We start from the raw sequence: 27,975 nt of genomic DNA on the forward strand, positions 1-27,975 counted from the left end.
AGCAACAGATAGGGTCTCTAAAGCTTGTTACTTCACGGTGTGATGAGCATTGATGCACCTGTTGAGATGTCATTAGGTGAACCAACATTAATCCGCACATTCTATATATGGCACTCAAAATTGTGCGTGCAGATTTGGACGTGTGCCCAATTTGTGCTTGCATTTTAATTGAATAATGAGCCAATCGGCACCGATCATTGGGTGAGAGAGAGTGAGTCTGAGAAGCAGAGTAGATAGGCTGTTCCAGAAAACCAAGGGAGACGCAGGTTCAACAAGATGGTCTTTATTGTAACAACTTAAAAGACTTGTCTTTTAAGTTGTTTTAATAAAGATCACCTTGTTGAACCTACGTCTCCCTTGGTTTTCTTAGAGTCTATCTGCCCTACTCTTCAGACTCTCTCATGCAGGTGTACGTAGGGACTTTGTGTGCCGCCGCTTTGTTTGGTTGTCACCAATCATTGGGTGCCAGCAGTCAATAGTTGGCACTAATTGGCAACAATTTGAATTTAGCTCGCATCTTCCTAGTCAGTATTGTGTAAAGATGCACACATAAATTTTTATGCACAGATCTGAAAAGGGGGCATGGGCAGGTCAGGGAAATTCCTAGAATTTGCGAGCATTGCCATAGAATTTATTTTAGGTGTGAGGATTTACACCAGGTTTCAGTTGATGTTTTGAATTGGGCACGGGATCCTGGCACTAAGCGCTATTCCGTAAATGACGCCCAACTCAGAGTGCCATTTACATAAGTACATAAGTATTTCCATACTGGGAAAGACCAAAGGTCCATCAAGCCCAGCATCCTGTTTCCAACAGTGGCCAATTCAGGTCACAAATGCCTGGCAAGATCCCAAAAAAGTACAAAACATTCTATACTGCTAATCCCAGAAATAGTGAATTCTCCCCAAGTCCATTTAATAATGGTCTATGGACTTTTTCTTTAGGAAGCCGTCCAAACCTTTTTTAAACTCCGCTAAGCTAACTGCCTTTACCACATTCTCAGGCAACAAATTCCAGAGTTTAATTACACGTTGATTGAAGAAACATTTTCTCCGATTCGTTTTAAATTTACTACATTGTAGCTTCATCGCATGCCCCCTAGTCCTAGTATTTTTGGAAAGCGTAAAGAGACGCTTCACTTCTACCTGTTCAACTCCGGAATAGCGTTTAGCGCTCATCTTTTTTGGAGCTTAAATTTGGGTGCCATTTACTGAATTTTATTCCTAAATGCACGTTTAGGAGTTAGCGTGTGCTGTGAGTGCTGACTGTACTGTTTAGTCCATGCTCACTCTCTGCTAAGCTGTTAATTCTGGATATTGAAAACACCGATTTGTTTTTAATGTGTACTAGGCACTAGTGCATGCTGGCACTACCAGTTAGCACACGCTAAAACTTGCGCTAACTGCTTAATGCACCTTAGTAAACTACCCCTTACAGAGTTTAACTTCTAAATTGGCCCCTTTGAAAATCTAGTAGGGCTGAGTATCTAAATTTAGAAGCCTTAAATTTAGGGACCTAAAAGATGAGCATCTGTGGGGTGATGGGGTGTTGGATTTAATGAGGAGGAAAAAAGTTAATACTGATTTTCAGCACTGAGCATCTAACTTAGTAATCCTAAATCTAGGTAAATAAATAAATAACCTTAAATTTTGGATTTTAAGTTTTAGAATCCTAAATTTAGGTTAGTTTTCAGCTGAAAAGGTAAATTCCTAAGGGGCCCTCACGTGGCAACCCGAAACTACTGCTGGCGGTAGTTCCCCTTCGAGCACATGCCATTTCTGGTGCAACAAAAATGTTTTATCCAGTTACCGCAGGAGTTTTCTCCACCACATGGCCACACGGTAAGAGTAATCTTACTACATGGCCATTTTTTTTTAGGGGCTTTTTACCTGCTGCGGGAAGAATGGCCCCTGACGCTACCACAGGGCCCTTTTTCCCACAGCTCGGTAAAAGGACCCCTAAGTTTGACTAGGTGCCACAATTAGGCAGGTCACTTAGGCGCATTTAGGAATCTCAACTTTGTTTGAATATCAGCCTCTTTGTTCTTTGGGTGACTTCACGTTTCATCTCTGGTTTTGTGTCGCACACTCACTTTACGTGGGCAGCTATTTTCAGTCATTGCTTAAAATGAGAAATGTTTAAAGATTTGCCCTGTGTGATAAATGCAGGCACGCCTCCTTTGTTTACCACACCTTAACGTTTGCAATTAAGGTGCGATAAATGCAAAAATTCCCTGCACTTCAGTAAAAGGGCTCCGTAGGCATTTTTCTCCATTTAGGATCCCTTAGGTGAAGTGGTTTTGCTGGGTCATATCTATTTAAGTATGTTTCGCCTGTCCTTGTGCTCGCTGCTCATTTATGTCAAAATTAGGAAACACTGCTACTTTCATTTTCCCCAAACCCTGGTTTCATAGTATTCTCCTTGCTTTGTTCTGCCTGCCATTCATTACTCTGAGTTGTAGTTTGCTTTGTATCGCAGAGCGTACGAGGTGGAAAGGCGATTGAAAATTGTCAGCCTCACCCAGTTTCCAAACTATGAGACTGCTTGCTGGTATACGGGAAGGTACCTCTTAGAGAAGTTCAAAGGTACGGTAGAAGGCATTCAGGTTTGCTCTTCCCAAAGTGGTAATCTGTGCCGTTGCTTACTTGTCGTCCTTCACATTCATTATACAGTAAAAATGCATATTACTTTAAGGTAGTAGTTTTATGATATTTTTTTTCTTCATGTAAAACTTTTTTTTACATATGGAAAAAGGCTTTTTCATCAGTACATAATGTCTACAGTTAAACATTGTTGAGAGATTATTTTTTTTATGGCATCTGAAGATAGAAATGGCTGAATGAAAAGTATTTTGGAAAAAAAAGTAGTGCGACTGAATTCAAGCATAAAAAGGATGCACAAGGACATGTGTGCCTGCACGGTTATGCAATTTGCATGTAGGCTTTCTCAAAGATAAGTTTGAGTGACCTGGAGATGGAGTTGTTATATATGCACACATTCTGGGGCCCTTTTACTAAAGTACGTTAATTTTGGGCTTAACACAGGATTTTTAACGTGCTGCAGGCCCAAAAGTAATGCTGCATCAAGAAGGGGTGTTCCCAGTATTTTTTATTGCATTAATGTTCCTATTAGTATGCGATACCTGCTGTGAGTTAACGTGGAAGCACACAAAAAAAAGCACAAATTGACCTTCAGGAGCAGGACAAAGAAATTCTTTCTTAATGAGACCTGACACGGGCTGTGTTTCGGCGACCAATCGCCTGCATCAGGGGTCACAAAATATTGCAGGTTCTCTTGTAGAGTAATGCAGCCCTGCCACTGACAAAACACAGCAATACAATGCCCGCTCAAAGCGTTGGACTCTTATATTTGGCTTTATTACATGCGTACTTCCCGACGCTTTGAGCGGGCATTGTATTGTTGTGTTTTGTCAGCGGCAGGGCTGCATTACTGTACATGAAAATCTGCAATATTTTGTGACCCCCTGATGCAGGCGATTGGTCGCAGAAACACGGCCGGTGTCGGGTCTCATTAATAAAGACCTTTTCATTGTCCTGCTCCTGAAGGTTCATTTGTTCTTTTTTTTGTGTGTGTGCTTACTTGGTTGCTGTACTTTGGATCCTCTCTTTTATTCTCTTGAGAGTTGACGTGGGACCACTTACCACCGCCTATTTGGGAGGCGCTAAGTGCTTCCATATTAACTCTGCATTAGCCAGTTAATGCGCGGTAAGTGAAACATGTTCGTTAGCTAATTCTTTCATCTCAACCCTGTCCATGCCATGGCCCCTGACAGAAAAATTCTGTAACGTGCGGTAACAGGCAAACTACCACTAAACCTGTTAACACAGTCGCATGGTAGCCTGTTTCCGGGTGTTAACTGTGCATTTAGGACTAGATTCTATATATGGTGCCTGAAACATCAGTGCGGAAAAAACTGCTTAGTCGTATTCTATAAAGTACGCCTAAATCTAGGTGTATTTGTATTATTGAACCGGAGCCTACCTCTACGGTACTGTGCAAGCCACATTGAGCCTGCAACTAAGTGGGAAAATGTGGGATATAAATGTGCTAAATAAATAAATAACCATTAATTTACAATGGCACTTAACTTGTTAAATGCCACTGAAAATAAGCAGATAGTGCCAAACTGAAAACGAGCTATTTTGGGGGTGTTTCAGAGGTGGAGTCGGCACTTGGCTGGTTACATAAGTAATGCCATACTGGGAAAAGACCAAAGGTCCATCGAGCCCAGCATCCTGTCCCCGACAGCGGCCAATCCAGGCCAAGGGCACCTGGCAAGCTTCTCAAACGCACAAACATTCTATACATGTTATTCCCGAAATTGTGGATTTTTCCCAAGTCCATTTAGTAGCAGTCTATGGACTTGTCTTTTTAGGAAACCGTCCAAACCTTTTTTAAACTCTGCCAAGCTAACCGCCTTCACTACGTTCTCCGGCAACAAATTCCAGAGTTTAATTATGCGTTGGGTGGAGAAAAACTTTCTCCGATTTGTTTTAAATTTACTACACTGTAGTTTCATCGCATGCCCCCTAGTCCTACTATTTTTGGAAAGTGTGAACAGATGCTTCACATCCACCTGTTCCACTCCACTGATATTCAGCACGTAACTGACCAGGTTAATCACACAGGTGCCCTTTTACTAAGGCGTGTTGAAAAATGGACTGTGCTGGTGTAGGTGCGTGTTTTGGACGCACGCAGGTCCATTTTTCAGAGTGCCCATTGACTTAGTGGTAAGGTCTCACGTGCATGTACACTGCCGATTACCGCCGGGTAAGCGGCACGAGGTAGAAAAAATTGTACTGTGTATTTTGGACACATGTCAAAAATGGGATTACTTCCCGGGGCACGCGGTAATTCCAATTTAATGCACGTTGGACGTGCGTAGGCATCTATGCGCCTTAGTAAAAAGGTCCCATAAATATGACCTCATAAAAGTAAGTTCTATCTTTATGCTGAATATCGCATTTAACTGGCTAAGTGTTAGCTGGCTCTGAAAACCTTACATTCATTGCCAGAGCCCAGATGTGGCCTGGCGTTGAATTTCCAGGATTAACACCAGCGACAGTCAGCAAAGCGCTCATTGCCACAGGCTGAATATTGGACCCTATCCCCCAGACTCTATCTAGCGTGACTTAAGTTGCACTCGCAAATCCAGTTGTAGGGAAATTGAAAGCATTTTTCTTTCAGTAAGCTTTTGGGAAACTTTAAGGATTAGGGTTTTAAGATGTACATGGGTAGACTTTGAGAATGAGAGGTTGAGTGCTTGTTCTTGTGATGTTTTTGCTTTTCCTATCTTTTAATGGCATTCTTTTCTTTTCTTTTTTTTATTGAATTTTATTGTAAACCACCTTGATTATTTAGAAAGGTGGTATAACAAATTTTATAAACTATTAAACTAAAAATATATATCATTCAGTTTGAAAAGATACAGAGAAGGGCAACCAAAATGATTAAGAACGCTTCTGTGAGGAAAAGCTAAAGAGGTTAGGACTCTTCAGCTTAAGAGGGCTGAGGGGCGATATAGAGATCTTTAAATCCTGAGTGGAATGGAGAAGGTAAACACCAATCAATTATTTACTGTTTCAAAAATACAGAGACTAAGGCTCATGCAATGAAGTTAGAAAGTGGTACATTTAAAACAAACAGGAAAAATATTTTTTTACTCAATGCATTGTTAAGCTTTTGAACTTACCCATGGATATGGTAAAAGTTTTGGACGAGGTAGGCTAAATTTGGGAGCCTATTTTATAAATACACAAAGACACCTGTGTTGCATTTATATAATAGGTGTCATTTTGGACTTCTTATAGAGGCATCTAATTATAAAATGATGTCCCCTCTGTAGGACGTTTCCCCTTTAAAATAAATTTCTGGGCTACCTGTGGGTCTACATGCTTTGTGGGGTCATTGAAAATAGCCCTCCTACTAGCCCAATTAGCTTTAACAGGTGTGGTATAGTTTTCACTGTAAATATATTAACATATTTGTCAATATCCATTAACTAAAGTCTTCTAAAGTGATCAGATGCTTTCTGTTCATGTAATGAATTGTTTCTATAATGAAAGCAGCAGGGATGTTTCCACTTTCCCTCTTTTTAAATGTGTTATTTGTTCTTCTTTCTTCAGCTTTGCACAAATCTGATCAGCAGCCTGCCCCTCACCTAGTCCAGGCAGCAAAAATTCTCAACAGTGCTTTCAGGTCTTGGACGAAAAAGCAGGTAGGCACATTCGCTTCCTGGCAGATGAATTCTCCAGAGTTTGTTTTCAGTTGTGCCCTTAATTGCAGAGTTATGTTCTTTTAAGAAGGCACAAAACAACCTGATTTTCAAACAGAAGATACTTGCATAAAGTGGGGTGCAAATAGGATTGCTAATTGGATCCAGATTCACCCAATAGGGTTGATCCAGTCCTAGGTTTTCCGCTTTGCATACAGGGACTTGTAGTACTGATTTCCCCATGCAGTCCCTCAGAAAAGCAAGACTACAAGTCCCTTCATGCAATAGGGTAAACCCAGAACTGGATCAACTCTGTTAGACAAATCTGGATCCAGCTGGCACCTTAGGTGTGAATATTATTATTGTTATCTTAATGATTTGTATAGCGCATACCAGATGTAAGCAACACTTCACAGAAATGTCCATGGTGCCCTGAAAAAAATGGGACCTCTTACATAGTTTCAAAATGCTTTGCAATTGTTTAAACATTTAGGACCCCTTTTAACCAAGCTGTGGCAAAAGGGGGGCCTGCGCTGGTGTCGGCGTGTGTTTTTCACGCGTGCTGAGGCCCCCTTTTACCACATGGCCATTTTGGGTGAGAGCCCTTACTGCCACCCATTGAATTTCAGGCAGAAGTTTCTGCTTCATTTGGACATTTTTGGGTTATGTGAAAAATGTGGGGGTCCCGTTTTTTCAGGATACCATGTATAATGGACAGCCCTTTTTCTTGGACCTTACAGTGTAGTCAAGACAGACTGGACGCACAATGAAAGCAAATAAGATGCTTTGAGTTAAAACACCTGAGTTTTATAGTAGATTCAATTGAATCAAATTGTTATGTAAATATATGGGTGGAAGGTTACCCATCATAAAACAGGGTCTGAAATTATGTTCATTGCCAGCGTGCAGTTAACATGCATAATTTTTGAATATGTGAGCTGTATGTGTAAATTCATAAATGCCCCCAAAATAATTCTCTCCCCCTGCCCTATTTCTCCCTCCAGGAATGACTTTTTTTTTTTTTTTGCAGCCACATTTGGGGTGTTTTGGGGCAATTTTCACCAATTTAGATTTCTATCATTGCCTAAGAAATAAGTACCTGACACACTAGCACCTCATTTCTTCATTGTTTTGTCCTTTGAATAATAAATATGTGCAGACTCCTGAAAATCAAAAATGATGTGCCCTTCTCAAAGAACCCCCCCCCCCCTCCCCCCACGATTCAGGTAGAAGCATGCACTCTTTTGTACTTTCATCCATGTGTGCGACCATCTCTGGGAAAAGGTGACTAAAGACTCAGATCCAAAATATTGAGATTGGCTGATTTTTCATGTCATGTTCTTAAGCAGTCTGCAGAAGTTACATATTTGAACTTCGGTAACTTTTTTTTTTTTTTCCACATAAAAGGATGGAGTTTTGCCTGCTATATTACAAATTGTTTGCACTAACAGGAATTCATTAAAATCTCATTTTTTTTGTTTCTAGTGACTTTACTCACCTTTTCCAAGAGATGGTCACATGCAAGGAGGCAATTTTCAGATATCTGATTTACACAGGTATAATGCTTTGAAAATTGCCCTCCCACTGATTTCACATGCATACTTTTAGGTGGTGGGAAATTTATAAGTGCATATAGGTATTTGGAAAACTTCATTCTGCAATGAGCAGGCTGAGAGAGTGAGGGGAATATGAAAATTAGAGAGCCTTTGGATAATTGTGAATGAAGGTTGAAGTCACCATAACCAAAGAGAGGCTGTTTCTAAATAAATGGGAATCCCAACAGAGGATGAATCTGCTGGGCTATTAAAAAAAAATAATAAATTTTTTGCTGTGAAAAAGCTTTTTAAAAATGTACTCTGAAATGTGCATACTGGCAAGGGCTGTTTGCTCCAGACAACACTCACTTCTGTTCTTTAAAACTGATGAGGCACGTAACCCATCATGGGAATGGTTTTAGTTGGAAAGATTTTCACACAACCTTTTATGCTGGTAAAACCTGGGTTCCCCCTGTATAAAAGTTTTTCAAAAGTGTCTTCCAAGCATCCGGGTATATTCAGCCTTCTGGATTATTAAACTCAGCTGCAAAACTTACCTCCTTCCCCCATAAACCCCAAATGATGTTAAGCTGATGTGGAGTAGCTATTTGACTTTTGTCTGTGGGAACTGGGCCTCTGAGTAATATTTTTCACATCTCTGAGTTTCACAGGATAGATGTCTTGCTGTTATTTCCTTGGGGTTTTGCAGCCCAAATGCATGCTGCCACATTCTTTAGTCTTTCCTAGATTTCCCCTCATGTTATCCAATCCATTCCTTACTTTACATGTACCCTATTACAGATTTTGCTTCTGCAAAAAGGGAAGCCTTACCTGACATCCTTTCTGCAGTATCACTGACAAAAATGTTTAAAAGAACCAGACCGTGAACCAATCCCTTCAGCACACCACTGGTAACGTCCTTATTCTCAGAGTGAATGCCATTTGCCGTCACCCTTTGCTGCTTTCCACTTAACCAGTTTCTAACCCAATCACAGAGCCCATATCAAAGCACCTTTGCGGAACAATGTCAAAGGCCTTGCTAAACTGTAAGTACACCATACCTACTGCTCTCTCCCTGTCCAACTGTCTGATCACTCCATCAGAGTCTGTGGGGTCTTTAATCTGTAGATTATGCACTCGTTCATTGTGCATTATAAAAAGCACTCATTAGAAAAGTACAAGTACATTAACTTAACAATATAATTCTAAATCCCCTTAAATACAGAATCTCAATGCCTTCCATATATATACACACACATACATACAGAGTTAAAACCTCTCAGCCATTTACATACACCCCTATGCTTTCTTATGGGGACTAAAAGAACAAAGATGGCTCCCAGCATTTTATACAAACCTTTAGTTTAAAAGAATCCAATCAAAATTCAATCACATTACTCCAGTTCACCAACCCCCTCATCTACTACCTATCCAATTACTGAAGTGCCTGCCATTCAATACAATTATTCAAACCCACCGGGGGAAGGCATTGTAAACAATGTATCCAGTATTGTTCTGTATAAATTAAAGATTGTACACAATTCCTTTCCAAAGGAAAGAAAGAGTTTTACACAATAATACACCAGCGAAAATCAGTGGCAGAACGGGCAGCTATTCTCCAATGGTCCACCAGAAGTGTGTCCTGCCTTTAAGCTTATTCAGTCTGAGCACGATGCACCTCTGGGTTATAAATTAGACTCCAATTATTTGCTTTTTTGGACCTCTCGCACAGACATTCTATTATAAAATCAAGCCCATAAGTCTCCCTTAGTATGTACATAATTCACAAAATATTCAGCCTAGGATGGAAAAAGGTAACATTCTGGCTGTATTGAAAAAGTGATGATAAGGAAGACTAGTTAAAAGGTTTATTTTGGCTTTTGTTGTTGGTTTTCTTTCAGGCTTTAATAGAGCATGAAGATGAACTTCCGGAACATTTCAGGCCATCACAACTGATCAAAGATCTTGCCAAAGAGATTCGGATAACAGAGGTTGGTGTTTTCATACAACTGTTTGTTAGCATTAAACTCTGCCATGCGGAGTTCTGGAAGCTGGACTGGATCCCAAGGAAACTAGATTCTTTGCAGGCTGTGATACTTCTTATGGGCCAATGAAAGATGCACACAGGAGAAGATCTAAGGCTTTGAGACCCTGAGGAGCCCTTATTCAGATGTTGAAAGAAATGCATTTGTTTATTTCTGTAATGGTACAACTATTAATAATGAGGAGTGAGGGACAATACAGTCATTCATAGAAACACGTGGAGGGGCATAATTGAACGGGGCACCCCAGTTTTCATGAGGGCGTCCTCACAGGACGGCTCCGCAAAGGGGCGAGGAAACCCGTATTATTGAAACAAGATGGGCGGCCATCTTTTGTTTCGATAATACGGTCGGGGAGCCCAAATCTCAACATTTAGGTCGACCTTAGAGATGGTCGACCTAAATGTTGAGATGGTCATCCCCGGTTTTCAGCCATAATGGAAACAGAGGACACACATCTCAAAAACGACCAAATCCAAGCCCTTTGGTTGTGGGAGGAGCCAGAATTCGTAGTGCACTGGTCCCCTTGACATGCCAGGACACCAACCGGGCACCCTAGGGGGCACTGCAGTGGACTTTACAAATTGCTCCCAGGTGCATAGCTCCCTTACCTTGTGTGCTGAGCCCCCCAACCCCCCCCCTCCAAAACCCACTCCCACAACTGTACACTACTACCATAGCCCTAAGGGGTGAAGGGGGCACCTACATGTAGGTACAGTGGGTTTCGGTTGGTTTTTGGAGGGCTTACATTTACCACCACAAGTGTAACAGGTGGGGGGGGGGGGGGGGGGATGGGCCTGGGTCCGCCTTGCTGAACTGCACTGCACCCACTAAAACTGCTCCAGGGACCCGCATACTGCTGTCATGGAGCTGGGTATGACATTAGAGGCTGGCAAAAAACATTTTTTACGTTTTTTTTTTAGGGTGGGAGGGGGTTGGTGACCACTGGGGGAGTAAGGGGAGGTCATCCCCGATTCCCTCCGGTGGTCATCTGGTCAGTTCGGGCACCTTTTTGAGGCTTGGTCGCAAGAATGGACCAAGACCTTAGGCAATTTTCAAAGTAAAAGCATGTGTGTACTTTCACTTTGGAAATTTGAGCAGAGATCGTGGGTAAGAATTCCCCAAGGCCTTTTGCAGCAGTATGGTCAATTTGAAAATGGCTTCCTTCATGACAACTGGGCTTGAATGCATTTTTTCATTTTCTTTGAAATCCAGAATGCATCTAAAATCAACAAAACAGAACTGAGTGCCAGCATAAACATGGAAGAGATCCATGCAGTGGAGAAAGAAGAGGTGCTAACGCCCCTACCAGAAACCCCTCCACTGGAAAAAGTCCAGAAGAAAAAGATAAAAACTTTGAAGACCTTGAAGCCTCCCAAACCACCTAAAGTTCCCAAAATTCCCAAACCCCCCAAGGAGCCCAAACCCCCTAAAATCCCAAAGGTCAAGGAAGGGGGAAAGAAAAAAGGAAAGAAACTGAAGGAAAGTGTTCCGCCTTCCATTCCAGATCTTGACCTTTTGGAAGCACATACAAAAGAGGCTTTGACAAAAGTGGAAACGCCAAAAAAGGTCAAGGTTGGTAGAGATCTCTTGCTATGCCATACTTTTTTATCCATGACTGTTCTTTCACTGCATTTAGTTTATGATGCAGATGGTAGTATTAATATTCTTATGATGTGATATTTTATTATGATGCATTTATAGTGTTTTGTATGTGCTATTTGTTTTAATGTAAATAGTTTTAGTTCCCTGCCTAGAACCATGGTGATTGGGTGGGCTAGAATGTACAAATAAGTAAAAAACTGTTTTACCAAGCTGCAGCTAATGCAGGTTTTACCATGTGATTGCCGTTAGCACAGACCCATGATAGCAGCTACTATGCATTAAAATTAGCCAGTGTGGTAAAAATCCCATGTTTATTTATGCATTCTTGTATCCCACTATTTTTCAACAACAAGTTTCGGTTCAAAGTGGCTTACAATTTACATTTAGGTGAAGTTACAGTTGTGTTTTTCAGTTAGAAAGTTAGGTGAAGTTTTCAGTTAGAAAGTGGTGTAGGCCATCTTTGGCTTATGTCTTTAGTTGTAGAATTTTTTGGAAACGTAGGTCTTCAGTTCTATTCTGAACTGTAGATAATCTGATATTCTTCTTGTGGCCTTGGGCTTTGAGTTCCATCATTTGGAGCCCAGATAGCTGAATCTGGCCATGTACATGGTTTTGTAAATTATATTTCTGCAGTTGGGTAGGTGGAGAAGTAGGTAGCCTGTGGTTTCTGGGCTTGCATTTCTTGGAGATAATACGATCAGATTTAGCATGTATTCAGGAGACATTCCAAACAGTATTTTGTAGATAAGGGTGCTAATTTTGAAGAATAGTCTTGCCTTGATTGGCCGTTCAAGCAGTGGGGTTGCTCTTTCGTATTTTGTTTTTTTAATTATCAGTCTTGCTGCTGTGTTTTGGATGGATTGGAGCGATTTTATTGTTTTTTCTTTGCATCCTGCGTATGCTGCATTACAATAATCTAGTTTAGACAGGACATCGATTGTAGTATTTGTTGGAATGATTATCTAGGAAAGTAGTCTCTAATCCTTCTCAGTTTCCATAGGGTGCTGAAGCATTTTGATGTGACTTCTGATACTTGATTGTCTAGGGATAGATTCTTTTCAAGAATGATTCTCCAATATTTTTAGTTGTATTTCGATTTGGTATGTTTGATGGTTGATTGTAAATTTTTGTTGTCATGTGGGGTTGTGCAGGCTGGATAGTACCAGGAATTTGGTTTTGTCTCTCTTCAGTTTGAATTTGAAGATTGTAGCCCAGTTTTCCATGAGGTCCAGGCCTTGTTTGACCTTGTCTATTTCTGTGATACTATGGTTAAAAGGTTAGGTAGATGTTACTATTTTATGTCTGCAGGGTTTTTGTTTCACTTTGCACCAATAGAAAAAGTTTTTTCCTTAAATCACGCCATTAGCCCATTGGTTATTGAGGTGTTTCTGTTGCTATTGAGAACTACAGTTATAAACTGGACTTGTGAGCCATGAGAAGAAAGACATTTTCTGTGATAAGTGTTTGAACTGTGCACTTTGATGTGGATGAGGCAGTTTTTCAAAGCAGGATCCAAGTCAAGGACCTGATACTTCACATTTTGAATATTTATGATTTTGCATTCAAACCGTCAGTCCAGATGAGTGTTGTTCTGTTAAACATCTTCTCTATTTGAAATGGTTTCATTGAAAATTTAGTGCACTTTGGATGTCTCCACTACAACTGTGTTTTTTTCTTTTTTGAAGTTTTTCCGTTTAAAAATTGTTTTGAATGATTTGTAATGGTTCAGTGCAATAACTAAAAATGAGAGGTTTCTTCTGACACCGTTGGTCCTGTTATTCCTATCACTAACGATGAGCACTTAAAAAACCCTTTTTTCTTATTATATTTGATTGCTTCAGTATCTGTGTAGGGGATCTTCTTTGATAACAATTTTGTGATTTTATTTCCTTCTAATTACAGTTTATTATTATCCCCTGTTTTTTCTGATTTCACTAAGGAAACAGTGGCAGATAGTTTTTCTTGGGAATAACCTGACTCCGATCCATTGTGAATAGATTCAGTTTCTGGAAGCCAACAAATAGGGACACCTATTACATGGAAATTGTTAATCTAGTCCATTCTTGCTGTTAGGATGTATTCTGTTCTTACAGAATTCGAAGACCGTGATAAACCCTCCTAATAAGGAGATTGTTGCCAAGCAGAATGATGTGGAGAAGTTTGAAGTACGGGAACAAAATAAGATGAAAACGGAAGCCAAGTGGAAATATAAGGTAATGTAGAGTAGACTGAGAACAAGAGGGCAGCATTGTTCTGTCAGATCTGGTGTTTTATATCCTGACCTTCCAAAAGCTCCCAGGACAGATCGCAATAAGACAAAAAATATTTTAAAGCAATGTTATATTGAGTTCAAGAAAACCGGATCTGAAAATCATGGGATATCTTAGCCCTGCTATATCTGCAGCTGAAATCAACATAGTGCAGATCAGCGTTACCCAGCTAATGTTTTGGTCTGCACCTAGACTGCTCTTTGCACCCCTTTTATCTGAATAGATGTCCAGTCGAAAGTTATCCATTTGTTTGGATAGAAAGGTTAAAAGTAAGAAATGTACAGGTAACATCAGAAGTTAATTTTATAAATCCTAAATCAGTGCTTCCAAACTGTGGGTTTGGACCCTAAATGGGGTCACAAAACCTGCTTTTGTGGTTTTGACTTGGGTAGACTAGCCACAGACATTACTCAACATCTCTCGGGGGGGGGGGGGGGGGGGGGGGGGGGGGATGTCACACAATTTTATTTGGTGCGATCATGGGGTCGTGATCACTAAAAGATAACTTCTGTTTTAAATATTGACCTGTTTGTTCAAGTCAAACATATAGATATGGAGTGTAAGTCCCAAAAGTGATTTAATAAAAAATGAGAAGATCCTTCATTAATCTATGAATGAATGAGGGATACTGTTTCAATTTCTGGTCTACCTTGAGGGACCAAAATTGTGGTGCTTCATGTTGACTGAAAGTCTATCAAAGGTTGCCATATCTGTTCAAATTTGGCTAAAGTGTTGTAGAATTGAGCTGCTGGGCTTTCATTGACCATACTTTTACCTACCACTTCTGTTCAGTAGGAGCCTCCAGAAGTATGTTTGAATATTCAAAAAAATACAGATTAAAAAAAAACAACTGAGCACCAGGACTCTTATCGAGAAATTGGTATATGCATCTACTGAAGGGGCTCTAGGAGTTGAACCTGTAACTCGGCTCTGAATGCTCACTGTGGATTTTGAGAAGTTTAAATCTTTGTGTAATTCCATTCCAGTCATGCATTTTACTTGTGCAAAAAGCAGCCTTTTGCAGCTTGTTAAAAATTTATGCACATAACTTTCATCTTTTGAACAGTTACCTTTGGGCCAATTCTACAACGATCAAGGTTTTAAGCATAAATTTAGCTGAATGATAATGCTATCATCAAAGTCAGCATTAGGGATATACACAGGCAAAATATTTTACATTCGCCTTCAGATCTTTCAATTTTTTTCTCCCTTTTTAGACCTCTTTTTTTTTTTTTTTTTACTTGTTCAGACATTTTGTTTTTAAAATATTTTTGTTGTGCACGCAAATCAATTGGACATGCAATCAATTAACAATTTCAAGGTGGCTGTAAAATTGTATTACTTCACTAAGTGGGCAAGGAGTGGAGGAGTAGCCTAGTGGTTAGTGCAGTGGACTTTGATCCTGGGGAACTGAGTTCGATTCCCACTGCAGCTCCTTGTGACTCTGGGCAAGTCACTTAACCCTCCATTGCCCCTGGTACAAAATAAGTACCTGAATATATGTAAACCCACTTTGAATGTAGTTGCAAAAACCTCAGAAAGGTGGTATATCAAGTCCCATTTCCCTTCCCTTTCCCCTTTTACAAAGGCACGCTAGCGTTTTTAGCACATGCTAAAAATAAGTTTACACTAAACACTAGAGACACCTATATATTCCTATGGGCACCTCTAAAAATGCTACCATGCCTTTGTAAAAGACCCTCTAAGGCATTTGCCACTGCTGAATGATAAATTTTCTTGTCCTCCCCTGACTTTTAGCCACGGTGCCCAGTTTGTGGCCCTGGATGGTATCTCACTTGTGTGTCATCCGTTACTGTCACTCTCTCCCTTTTGTTTCTTCTTAGGGTTTAATTTACTTCCCATACTCCTATCCCCCTCTCTTTATTATATGAATATTTGTAGCACGGCTCCCCTCTGTGGTTCTCGCTTTTCTTCATTACCGATTTTATTCCCTTTTTATTTTTATTTGTGAAGCAGTAATTGGCAGCTTGTCCGTGTTGGCGCTCACTGCGTGGTTACCGCGCAGGTAGCACATGATCCTTTACCAGTAGGTCAGAGGCTGGCAGTAAGGGCTCAGGCCATAAATAGATATAAGTGCTAGTTTTAATTTTTGCTCACACCTATTTCCCAGCCCATTAAAAAAATGGCCTTTTCCCCAGCTGCAGTAAAAAGTGGCCCAGCACATGCCAAAAAGATGTGCTCACATTAGCACAGGCCACTTTTTACCTCGGCCCTAAAACACGTTAATGAATGCATATCCCTAGACAGCATCTCTCATGTTTGAAAATCAGGTTGTTTGTGTGTGTGGTTCAAATTGTGTGTGTAGCTCTTCTCCTATGAGGCCCAGTCCTGAAAATTTACCAGAAGGATATTTGTTTAGTTTATTCAGAGGTATTTGATCACGTTTTCCTGAATAATTATTATTAACTAGGAAAACAGGCCCGTTTCAGGAGCAAATGAAATGGGCACTAGCAAGGTTTTCCTCCCCAACCCCCCCTTCTCCCTCTCTCCCTACCTACCGATCCCTTCGTCGCCCCCTTCTCCCTCCCTCCCTACCTACCTACGGACCCCTTCGTCGTTCTGACGGCATCGGCATTGCTCCGCATTCCGCACCTCTTGGATGCACCGAACGCCATTGCTCCGCCCTCGACGTCATGACGTTTGACACGAGGGCGGGGCCCCTAGCCTGGGCGATTTCAGTGGCTTCACCACCATGGTCTTACGAACTGTTCTAGAAGGAAGTGACAGTGACGTTACTGTCTTCAGAACGTTGAGGGTGAGTTTTATTATATAGGATCTTTTTGAATTTCACTTTATTGTGCATTTTTATTGATGCTGTTATCTACATTGAATCTTAAGATTAAATTAGGTCGAGGAAGCTTTGTCAGGATTTAGAGATCTGAAGGGAACAGAAAAACTTTGGTCATTATTCAGAAGGTAAAAGATTTCTGTAAGATTGTTTTTTTTAAAGGGAGAAGGTAAAAGAGATGGATTATGATTCTGTAAAAAGGTAGTAGAAGTACAACCACCCCTGATAGGTAAAGGAGGAGTGGACCACTCCCACAGGAAAAACTAAGGAGCCCTTTTACTAAGCTGCGTAGGTGACTACGCGCACCCAACATGCGCCAAATTGGAGTTACTGCCCAGGTACCACATGGCCCTTGCGGTGATTCCAATTTTGGTGCGCATCTGCTACATTGTCTGAAAAAAGTTTTTCATTTTCTGGCGTGGAGCAGCTACGCGCGTCAAGCGGCATTTGACGCAATATAGACCATAACCGCCCGGTTACCTTACCGCTAGGTCAATGGCTTGCGGTACGTTCTCAGACGCAAAATGGACGCATAGCAATTTTCATTTTGTCGCATGTCCATTTTCAGCAAAAAAAAAAAAAAGCATTTTTTGTAGGTGCGCTAAAATATAATTTTGTGCGCGCCCAAAACACACGTCTACACTACCACAGGCCATTTTTCAGTGCACCTTAGTAAAAGGACCCCTAAGGGAGGCAGGGAGGGTGGTACAAGCAAAGGGCCAAACTGGAGGAGAAAATTGCTCAGTTGATAAAGGAGGAAGGAAAACTTTCTTTAGATATACAAGGAGAGGGCAAAAAACAAAGGGGGGGCAAGCAAGATAAAGGGAGAAAATGAGATTTGCTATGAAGAAAAGCAGCAGAAGGCAGGAATCTTAAATTAAGTTTTGTATCTTGATATCTACAGGCATTAGTAAAACTGAAATGATCAGAAACCTATTTTCTTGATGTACTTCCTCAAATGAGAATGATTAAGGTTACAGGGCCAGAGCCCCGGGAGGTGCAGACTGCATCCCTCACAGCTCTATTCAGCTTGCACTTGAAAGTTTGGGGCTGAGGTGTGGGGGGGGGGGGGGGGGGGGCTCCCTAGAGGAGAGCCACACAAGTTGGAAGAAGAGTTAGGTGGCCAACTACAGACCATTGGTCTAATTTTAGTAGTGGGCGAGACTATCAAAACAATACTAAAGAAATGCTGCCCCCTGAAAATGGTATACCCCGGAGGTGACATGTCCTAGCACAGTGTCTCATATGCCTGTAGTTTCTGCTCAGCTTACATCAAGTAGCCCAGTTATTAATCTACGTAAAACAGAGGCACTGCTCTTTTTGAAATCTTTACTGCCTGCTTTACTTTTCTGAATTAAGGTTTATGAATTTTGTAATTCCCCTTCATTCCGAGGTTACGTATGTGGGAGTAGTTTGGGATAGGCAGCTGATAACGAAGTCCCAGATTTAAAACTTGTAATCACTGTATTCTGTATGCCACGTTTATTGTGGATGTTTAAACCCCTATTTGCTTTCACTGATTTTTGTGTCGTTCTTAAAGCTATAATATTGCCTGTTTTCGTCAATTGCAATTCTGTATTTTCAGCATTGCCAGTGGGGTCTGTCAAGACATTTGCAGCTAGCAAAGAATGTGGTTGTGTGGCTAATTAGGGGTTATTCTTGATTTGATTATATTTTCCTGAGTCTTTACACACTCCGCTGGCTATCTATTACTCGTGCATTTATTTTGACTTTGGTTTTTTAAAGTTTTGGGGTGTTTTATCCTCTTGTAGCTCAAATTGGCATTGACCTCAAATGCCAACATGGCTCTTCTTGAGATGCATGTAAATTTTAGGAATGGCCCAGACTCACCCATGCCTGTCTAAGGTCCACACCCCTTACAGTTGCGTGCTATGGATTTTGGGTGCACAATTTGTAGAATCCTGATTAAAGGCAGTTACACATGTATCTCCCAATTAGGGCCAATTAGAGATCACTAACAAATCATAGCCAATTACTGGTTGTTAATGCCAATTAGCAGCTAATTATTAAATTATGTGTGTAGCTGACACTATTCTATAACACGTATGAGCAACTTTGTGTACTAAGTGTAAAATTATGTACGCAATTTTATAGAATTGGGGGGGGGGGTAGTGTTTGCATACAGCAAAGTGGTGCACATAAAACACAATTTAAGATATACACTGGTGTATTGATGGGAAAAATACAGGAAATATACAAAACCATATCAAAAATAAGGAGGAAAAGACCTCATAAAGACCATTGTCAACCTGTGGACAGCACTAGTTAATTTTTGGCAAGGTCTTCAGAAGAAGCAGTCGGCGAAACAGGTCCCCGTCAGGACTTTAGCCAATTTTTACGAAAGAATCGGAGCACTGCACAGTGAGCACAACTGACATCTTTTGAAGATTGGATGGTGCTGTTAACCTCATATATAGTGAAGTCAGCGTCCAAAGTTAAGTGCGATTTTCATTTTTGTTATATGTTTGGTAGACTTTATAGATGACAATTAAAGTTTTGATATTTTTGAAAAACAATTTTTGGAGGTTTTTAGACCTATGATTATGTTCTGACCGAGTTCAATGTTGAGTGGCTACATTTAAACTTGAGCCTCAGTATCGTTGACAATGGTCTTTATGAGGTCTTTTCCATCTTATTTTTGATATCATTTTGTGTATTTCCTGTATTTTTCCATCAATATACCAGTGTATTTCTTTTTTTAATTTTTATTGGTGTAATAGATCTTATTTTTTTGTTGTTGCACATGAAACACAAGGCAAAGGAGTGGAGAAGCGGGAGACAGGACGTTGGGACACCTGGTTGTAGATGGTGATAAAAAGTGGGTGAAGGGCTGTTTCAAGTTATTCATATATTCACTGGGGCTAGACATGAAAATCACGGACTTAAAGATTTTTTGTTTCACAGAAGATTAAACATGTAAAAGTAGTGTTCCTAAAGGAGCCTTCTTTTGGTGAAATGAAAGGCTCCATTGAACTAGATCATCCCCAGTTCCTTTGGATTTAAATATCGCTGATATATTGGAGTCATCTGACTCAGAGATTGTGATTACTAGGGTTACTTTATTAGTATCCTTTGTTTTCCATCAAGACAGGGACTCAGTTTTGAGATTATATTTCAAGACTCTTGATACTTCATTCTTGGGTGAGAAAGTGCAGGTGTTTCTTGATGTCTCTAAATGGACACAATCTAGACGGAAGAAGTTTTTGGAGTTCCATGTGCCTCTGTTATTGGATTAGGAGCTTTTTGCCCAACTCAGATTTCCCTGTAAATGTTGTATTGTATATCAGAATGTTCAATTTATTTTCTATGAATCTTCTCAATTGAGATTTTTTTCTTGAAGGAAAGGGGATAACCTTTGTCAGACTCCCCCAGTTGGTTGATTGTCCAGGATTACTGTGTGTATGCAGGTTTAGTGAAAATGAGGGAGGGGTTTTTCTTAAGTATTGCTTCTACTTCTGTTTTTCTTAAAGAAAAATCCATCTTTCCATGGATTTACTGCTTTTGGATCTCCCAGGTTTAATGTGGACTGTGTTTGTTTTATTTTCTTCTTTTGAATGTATATGATACATTTCTTTTGTTTTTATTAATTTAAATTTCTTGTCAAAGATCATAACTGTATTGTAAATTTGAAATGCAAATAAAAAAATGTCTGGAATCATATATATATATATATATATATATGTATGTATGTGTATATATGTATATATATATATATATATATATATAAAACTTTAGCGGTCTGTTTACTAAGCCACGCTAGCAGCTGTCCTGGCGCTAATGCCAGCAGAGTCCCCCATTGGGCTCTGTTGGCATTAGCACCGGGACAGCCGCTAGTGCAGTTTAGTAAACAGGAGCATTAGTAATTATATGAATTTGGCAAAAGAAGTTTTTTTTTTTTTTTTTTAACCTATGAATGATTATCCAACTAATGTGATAATTCTTTTGCAATATTTAAGCGACTTTGTCTGAAATCTTTTTTTCTCCTTTATGATTTATAGAGTTGTGCCTAATATGTCTGGAACATTAATTAGCAGCTGTTTTATTTGTTTTGTACCACACTTGTCACCACTGATCCTTCTCATGAAAGACCGTCTAAAATAATAGAACCGAGCTCTGTTATTGTGAACTCCCTCTAGTGGTGAAAGATGTTTTTTAAAAAAAAACCCAAACTATTTTCTGTCATATTTTATGGGTGCAGTATTCAGCTGGTACGGTCACTCAGTGATGACACTGGCAATTAATACAGAGTAGAGGAGTAGCATAACGGTTAAAGCAGGAGGCTGAGAACCAGGACAACCCGGTTCAAATCTCACGGCAGTTCCATGCGATCTTAGGCAAGTCACTTAACCCTCTAATGCCTCAGGTACAAGCGTAAGCCCTGCAAGAACAGGAGAATACCTACAGTATCTGCATGTTATGTTTTAATCTGTTTATTGACTTAACATACAGAATAAAATGCCTTCATCACCTTTCAGTCAATAACAGCACATCAATAACAGAACTAGTACAACAGACAACTGTCGGTGTTTCTTCCGACATCAAATAGTTTTCGGTTTTCTCCCCAGACAACCCCGCCTCCCCTTCCCTCCCCACCCGTTTCAAGAAACATTTATACATACTGTATTACAACATGGGGTACAGACAAATATAAACTTGCATGTGAATAATAAAGAATACATACCCCGTACCCCCTGAATGACACCTTTTATCACTTAAAACTGTGACATGCCTAACCTACCCCCCCCCCCCCCCCATTAAGACAAACTTCCCTGACAGGTACTTCACCCTACAAGCCCCCAAACCCTATCTTCCCAAGTATCTGCATGTTAAAGTGCAATTATATAACTGAACGCCTGCGTTTACCTGTCATTTGTGCATGTTAATGTACAGAATAGTAGCGCTTTTGCAGGTAAGCATACATTTACGCATGTGTTTACAAAGGTGTGTTATAGGCGCACGTGTTTTTAATGCACAAACACTAATGCGCCTATAGGAATGTATTGGCGCGTTAACGTTTAATGCACCTTAACCTTTTAGCACGTGAAAAACGCTAACGCGCCTTAGTAAACATACCCCTTAATGCATATAAGTGGAAACAAAGTGGCGAAATTCTATTCTGTAAGGGTGCATGTAAATAGTCTAGCGCTTAATGCAAGTAAGCATTCACCTGGGTGGAGTATGAGACGGGTATGGGTGGTGCTGCCAGTTAGGTGCAACTTACGGAATACTGTAAGTTTTGCATTCCATTGCTGCATTTAGGCACCCATAGTTGCAACAGGTCTGTGGCCTGGTGTAACCGTGTGCAGGTAAATGTAAGCCACGCTGAAGCCAAATTATACTAGTATTCTATAATGGAATCCCTGGGGCTTATAAAAGGAGGCAACCACTTATAGAATTGCCCCCGTAGAAGCGGAATCTTAATGCTAAATATCTATGTTTATTGGCATTTGATAAGATCATTCTTAATTACAAAGCAAATTTTAATTTACATTTAAAAAATCTAATTAATCAGAGAAGAGCACCATAAAAGAAAGATACCAAACATTCCAAAGAAACATTCAAGTATTAAAACAGCAATTAGCTGCAGGCATTCCTGAGTGTAGGCACCCTCCTATCATTGTATCTCTTGCCCCAGTAAGTCCCCAAACGCAAGGGTAAAAAAGGTGCATTTTCAGTTTAGTCTTAAATTTAGAAAAAGGACGATATTCTGAAATAACTTCCCCTTTACTCCTCCCCTAAACCGGCCGCTAATTATACAAATATCTGGCTGTTTAGCTATTTAATTGACCCAGCATTATCCATTTAACATTCTCTTGCAAAAGCATAACTTGCTTTGAATACTGGCCTGTATATGTCTCCCAACCACAGATAGGATTAAAAGTGACACAGAGAGCCCCTGCCTTCTCCAGGCATTAGAGGAAAGCATCTGATGAGAATTTGCTATCACTGGCAGAGGTCACATCAAGAAAGTTGGCCTGGGGCTAAAGAAAAAGGAATATGTGATGAAACCTTTTGAGAGGAAAGATGAATAGCATCAGAGGAAGTTTAAGATGGAGTCCCCTGCAAGCTCAGCTGGAACAGAGCCGCTAGGTTTACTTCTGCCTGCTACACCTCTCCTTATTTTTGTGTGTAGTGTTGGAATTGGATGTTAAGAAATAGGATATTTGCTTGAGTGTTAACATAGCGGTCAATTTAAAATGATTGTTTCCCCCCCCCCTTATTTTCAGAACAGCAAACCAGATTCATTACTTAAAATGGAAGAAGAACAGAAGATGGAAAAGACTCCTGTATCAGGAAACAAGGACAATAAATTCCTGTTTTCCTTCTCTAACAAGAAACTGCTGGGGTATGCCAAAGTCTAGTTTATGATTCTGAATATGACATAAGAAAAAAAAAAAACGGTCCACTATATTTTATGGAAATACAGTAAGATATAGAAGACTGTACTATGTGTTTATTTTATACTGAGTTTTGCTTGCAACCAGTTGCAGTAGAAAAGCTTTGGAAGTTTTCTTCAGAAAGAAAACTATGCCCAGCTACCTCTATAACTGAAATAATCACAGAAAACTGCATTAGGCTTGTTCATGGTAATAAAGGATTCATATAACCCTAGACTGGTGCTCAGTTGCCATCGGCAGTAGTACAGCAAATGCCTGCCCTTCCTCTCCCCCTCAAACCATACAACACAGAGATAGAATTGGAGGGGAGAGATCTTCAGTAAACCTAACACTGCATCTGAGATTGACTTATTGTTAATCATTACTGTCACAGAATGCCTAACACCCACCTGGGGCTAACCCCTGCAGCCACCTAGAGGGTCTATCCCCATCACTGCTTAGGCCCACCTGCAGCTGTGACTGTGCTCTATACTAGCACCCTTCTCCCACCGACTGGGTCCCACTTGCCTCTGGGCGAGTCTCCCACTCTCAAATTATTCCCGGTAATTTCTAGGCACTGGGGCCACTTTCCCAGGGGTCCCACAGTTCCTGGAAAACACCCACAGACTCAACACACAAACCACCAGGATTCTTAGTCCAGAAGAAACAGAGCTAATAAATGATTTATTATCATGAAAAATTTGAACAGTGAACAATATAAAACAGATGAAAAAACAACAAACAGTAGCAGGTAACTGAATAAGGATCAATATTAAAACTATCTAAACACTGAATAAGGATAATAAAACTATCTAAACATTTTGTTATTACCTGGGTAGCACCTGGGGAGTTTCGGGAAAATGACTGCTCACAGTTCTTAAACAGGGTCTCAGGACAGAGATGTTTCTCCTCTGTTCTCCCTTGCTGAGACTAAAGAAAGTCTAGTACCTCCTGGCTAGATTTGAACTCCATAGCCAATCAGAGCCCTGGGGACCAACTTTGAAAGTATCTGGCCAATGGTACTTTGAATTGCTTTTCCACAATCTTAAACTGGAAAAAGAAAATAGTATTTTCTGCAACAGTTGCCATCTGCTGGCCAATTAGAAGACATATACCTCATGAAATAATTAATACAGTTCACAGGCTTAGAAGCCTACTGTTTTGAAACAATTACTGTTAAAGCTGTGGTAAGAAATGGCCTTAGCACATCCATACGCAGGTCTTTCCAGTGCGCTAAGGCCATTTTTACTGCAGCTGTAAAAATGTCTTTTTTCAATTTTTTTTTCACTAATGTCCATATGCTAATGTTACTATTAGCGCACAGCCATTTTAAAGAATTACCACCTATTTAGGAGGCAGTAAGGGCTCCCATGTTAGCTGTGTGCTAACCAGTTAGCACATGGTAATGTAGATGCGCTGTCTGGTTAGCACAGGAACACCCACTCTCCGCCCCTGAAATGCCTCCTCAAAAAGAAAAGTTAGGAAAAATTTAGCACACGGTTAGTATGTGCACATGCCTAAGCTATCACGGAACGCTTTAGTGCATCCCATGTTAGGCTCTTTTTACTGTGTTAAGCACGCATTAGCACTTAATACAACTTAGAAAAAGGACCCCCAAAGTATGTTTTTCTGAGAAGGTTACAAATAACAAACCTAATTGAAAGTGCAGCATAAATAATAAATGACCATAACAAACCACTTAATAAAAGATACTTTTAATAATAATTATAACATAAGAATAATAGTTTTAATAATTATGCTATAGTAATGGAGTTGTCATGGGGTCAGCAGAGTGATGTGGTTGAAGAGTGATCTCAAGATGTCCTGAGAGCTCTTTGTTGTCTTCCTAAAACCAGTGGATAGCAATTATAATGGAACCCTCACCATCAGCGTGAGAGAGTTCTTTTGAAACAATGTTGAGATATATTGGTGGAATCTGTCTTAGGTGGTGAGGTCACTCGTAAAAGATGGAAGAGTTCCTTGAATTGCTGATACAATAACACGTGGCAGGGTCACATTGTCAGTATTCAGTGGTGACATATTTAGTTAAAAGGATAACTTATCTATTAAAGTTAATGTAATTCACACATTTATAGCCTGCCTTTTCAAGAAAGTCCTTTGTACAAAACAAACATAAAAAAAATGATAGAATACTAAAAATAATTTAACTTTAACCTTATATTTCAAGAGATAACCAGGTTAAGTTGGCACAATTGAATATTCTTGGATAAAAATAACTTGGGTAACTTATCCAGTTATATTTATACCTGTCACTTCCATGGTCCAACTTAACTGATTTGGTTTACCAAAATATTGATGCTATCCAATTAAGGGGAAAATTATCAAGGTGTGCTACCGTTAAGATACGTATTTTACTCTTAACCCCACTTATTAGTAACTAGGTCTCATTGCATAAAATAGAACTTGAGCTAAAATTGCACGAGTTAGCAATAAAATAACACATCTTAATGGTAGCCCACATTGATAACCATGTCTTTAAATTATCCTCGTGCCCTTGGTATGCTTCTTGTCCTCCTCTTTTTAGCCAGTTAAGTTTTGGTCAGAAACTGAGCTATTCAGCCAAAAGTTAACTATCCAGTTAACCAGATAAGTAGTTTGAATATTAACCTCTGTGTTTTATATATGCATCCTTTCTGTGAACTGAAGTTAAAATATTCTCTAACAATCACTTTTTGTTGAACAGTTCAAAAGGCATTAAACCACAAATAAGTCCGAGCATTTTTGGATCATTGCAAAACTTCAAAGAAGATAAAACGAAGCCTGTGCGGGATGAATATGAGTATGTCTCAGATGATGGCGAGCTGAAGATCGATGAGTTCCCAATTAGGAGGAAAAAGAATACCATAAAAAGAGACCTACCCTGTAAGGGGGCCAAGTACTACCTCTATTTCCACTGAGAACCTTGAGGTCAATATTCACAAGCACTTATGCAACTGCATAAATGCTTCTTTTCAACAATTTTTGGGAGGGCACAGGGATATTTTTGGATGTATAAGTTGTAATACATTCCAAATTATCTGTCCAGAAAGGGAGCAGGATTTGGAGCATTTCATTGGCAGAGCCACTGAGATGTATAACTCTTGCATAAGCTGGCCATATTCAACCGCTAAACTTCTAAAATATATGCCTAATTGGACCACACAAATAGCAGGTAGAACCTGAAATGACGTTCCACATTGTATGTGGATCTTCAGTGGCGCTACTAAACTAATTGCATCACTGAACCTATGTAAGATTTGAAATGTCCGAATTAAGATTATTTGAAAATTATAAGTCAACTGCATGACTGAATATTGACCTCCTTGTGACAAAGTAGTACAATACGGGGGTCATTTTAGAAGGGTTGTACAGCTTTTACACCTGTAAATAATGGCAATTATATGTGTAAATGGCCAATGCAGTTTTAGAAAATTGCTATTTACAGGTGTAAAAGCTGCAGGACACATAGTTTGGAAGGGGGAGCATAAATTATATGTGTGTTCATGATTTTACAAGGAAATGTACCTATTCTTAACAAAAGGCTGGATGTCAGTGTACAGTAACCCCTGATTCTGTTTGTGGTTTGCTTCCAAGATGCATGCGCAATTTAATTGGCTAGCGAGCTGACGACCAATTATTGACATTAATTGGCACCTGTTAGGATTTGCTTGTGCATCTGGGTACGTGCTAGTATAGCATGCAACCCAAAATTGAAGAGGGGCATGGACATATCAGGGGCGTTCCAAAAAGTTGTGCACAGTGTTATAGCATAATGAGTCTCTACACCCAACTTGGGTTCCGGGGTTTACACCAGGTTTGCTTCCAAGATGCATGCGCAATTTAATTGGCTAGCGAGCTGACGACCAATTATTGACATTAATTGGCACCTGTTAGGATTTGCTTGTGCATCTGGGTACGTGCTAGTATAGCATGCAACCCAAAATTGAAGAGGGGCATGGACATATCAGGGGCGTTCCAAAAAGTTGTGCACAGTGTTATAGCATAATGAGTCTCTACACCCAACTTGGGTTCCGGGGTTTACACCAGGTTTCAGCAAGGGTAAGTCTGGCGCCCAGAGTTGGGCATAGGAATCAGCGCTAAACGCTGTTCTGTAAAGAGCTTAGCGCCAGTCTTTTCCCGTGCCCATTTTTGAGCACCATTTATGGAATTCCCCTCCGAAATGCTTGTTTGCATCTGGGGTTCCAGCCATTCATTGAGGGGCCAATTTGCCAATCACTTTTACCCCTCTAATATACATCAAGTGGTCCTTTTACTAAGCCGCGTAAGCATCTGCTCGCGCCCAACATGCGCCAAAATGGAGTTACCGCATGGCTTTTGTGGTAATTTCATTTTTGGTGCGCGTCTGAAAAATAATATTTTTGGGGGGGATGCGTGCCTAGTGGCATTTGACATGTGTAGGTCATTACCACCCAGTTACCGCATGAGACTTTACCGCTAGCGTCCATTTTTGGCAAAAATTTAACAAAGGCCTTGTTTACAGGCTTGCTGAAAAATGGATCGGTACATGGCCAAAACCCACGCTTACACTATTGCAAGCCATTTTTCAGCATTCCTTTGTAAAAGGACCCCCAAATGTCTAAAATCGAAAGCTTTTTCACAGGGCTTCCTAATTGGCTACACTTGGACATCCAGTTTTGCTTTCATGTATAAGCGCCAACATCCACATGTGTAAGTTGCAAAATCAACACTTACACATGTTAAGTGTTGCCTCATACACATGCAGATACCCACGCAATGCCACTTTTTTTTATTAAAAATGTCTATAACTAAAAAGACTATTGCTGCTGGACGTGCCAGCACTTACCGGTACACATATGCTCTTCTATGTATTTTACATAAGGCTTCATTTTCAATGAGCCTTTTGTAAAATACCTGTGAAATTGTGAATGCCGTTGACCTGGATGTCCCATTTTCTGTGAGAGGCCCAATGGAAAATCAGGCTCCATAGCTCTAATGCTGCATTATTATGACAACTATCTTCCCAGGCTTTACTTGCGCTGAAGAAAATATCACTATAAAGTACTAGCAAGTAACATCCAGTTTGCTAAGAATAAAATTAA

The 27,975-nt window shown here is 40.1% G+C and overlaps 1 protein-coding gene across 1 annotated transcript in view; it reads left to right on the top strand.

Moving 5' to 3' along the window:
- Nucleotides 1–27,975, top strand: part of PHF2 (PHD finger protein 2) — a 289,360-nt gene that overhangs the window by 159,218 nt on the left and 102,167 nt on the right. The window contains exons 9-15 of the mRNA XM_030206771.1: nucleotides 2,479–2,585; nucleotides 6,147–6,238; nucleotides 9,672–9,761; nucleotides 11,028–11,387; nucleotides 13,511–13,630; nucleotides 22,745–22,863; nucleotides 25,599–25,777. Of these exons, the coding sequence (XP_030062631.1) occupies nucleotides 2,479–2,585; nucleotides 6,147–6,238; nucleotides 9,672–9,761; nucleotides 11,028–11,387; nucleotides 13,511–13,630; nucleotides 22,745–22,863; nucleotides 25,599–25,777 (1,067 nt within the window). The remainder of the gene's footprint in view (nucleotides 1–2,478; nucleotides 2,586–6,146; nucleotides 6,239–9,671; nucleotides 9,762–11,027; nucleotides 11,388–13,510; nucleotides 13,631–22,744; nucleotides 22,864–25,598; nucleotides 25,778–27,975) is intronic.

This window comes from Microcaecilia unicolor, chromosome 6 (assembly GCF_901765095.1).
Source record: "Microcaecilia unicolor chromosome 6, aMicUni1.1, whole genome shotgun sequence".
NCBI lineage: Eukaryota > Metazoa > Chordata > Amphibia > Gymnophiona > Siphonopidae > Microcaecilia > Microcaecilia unicolor.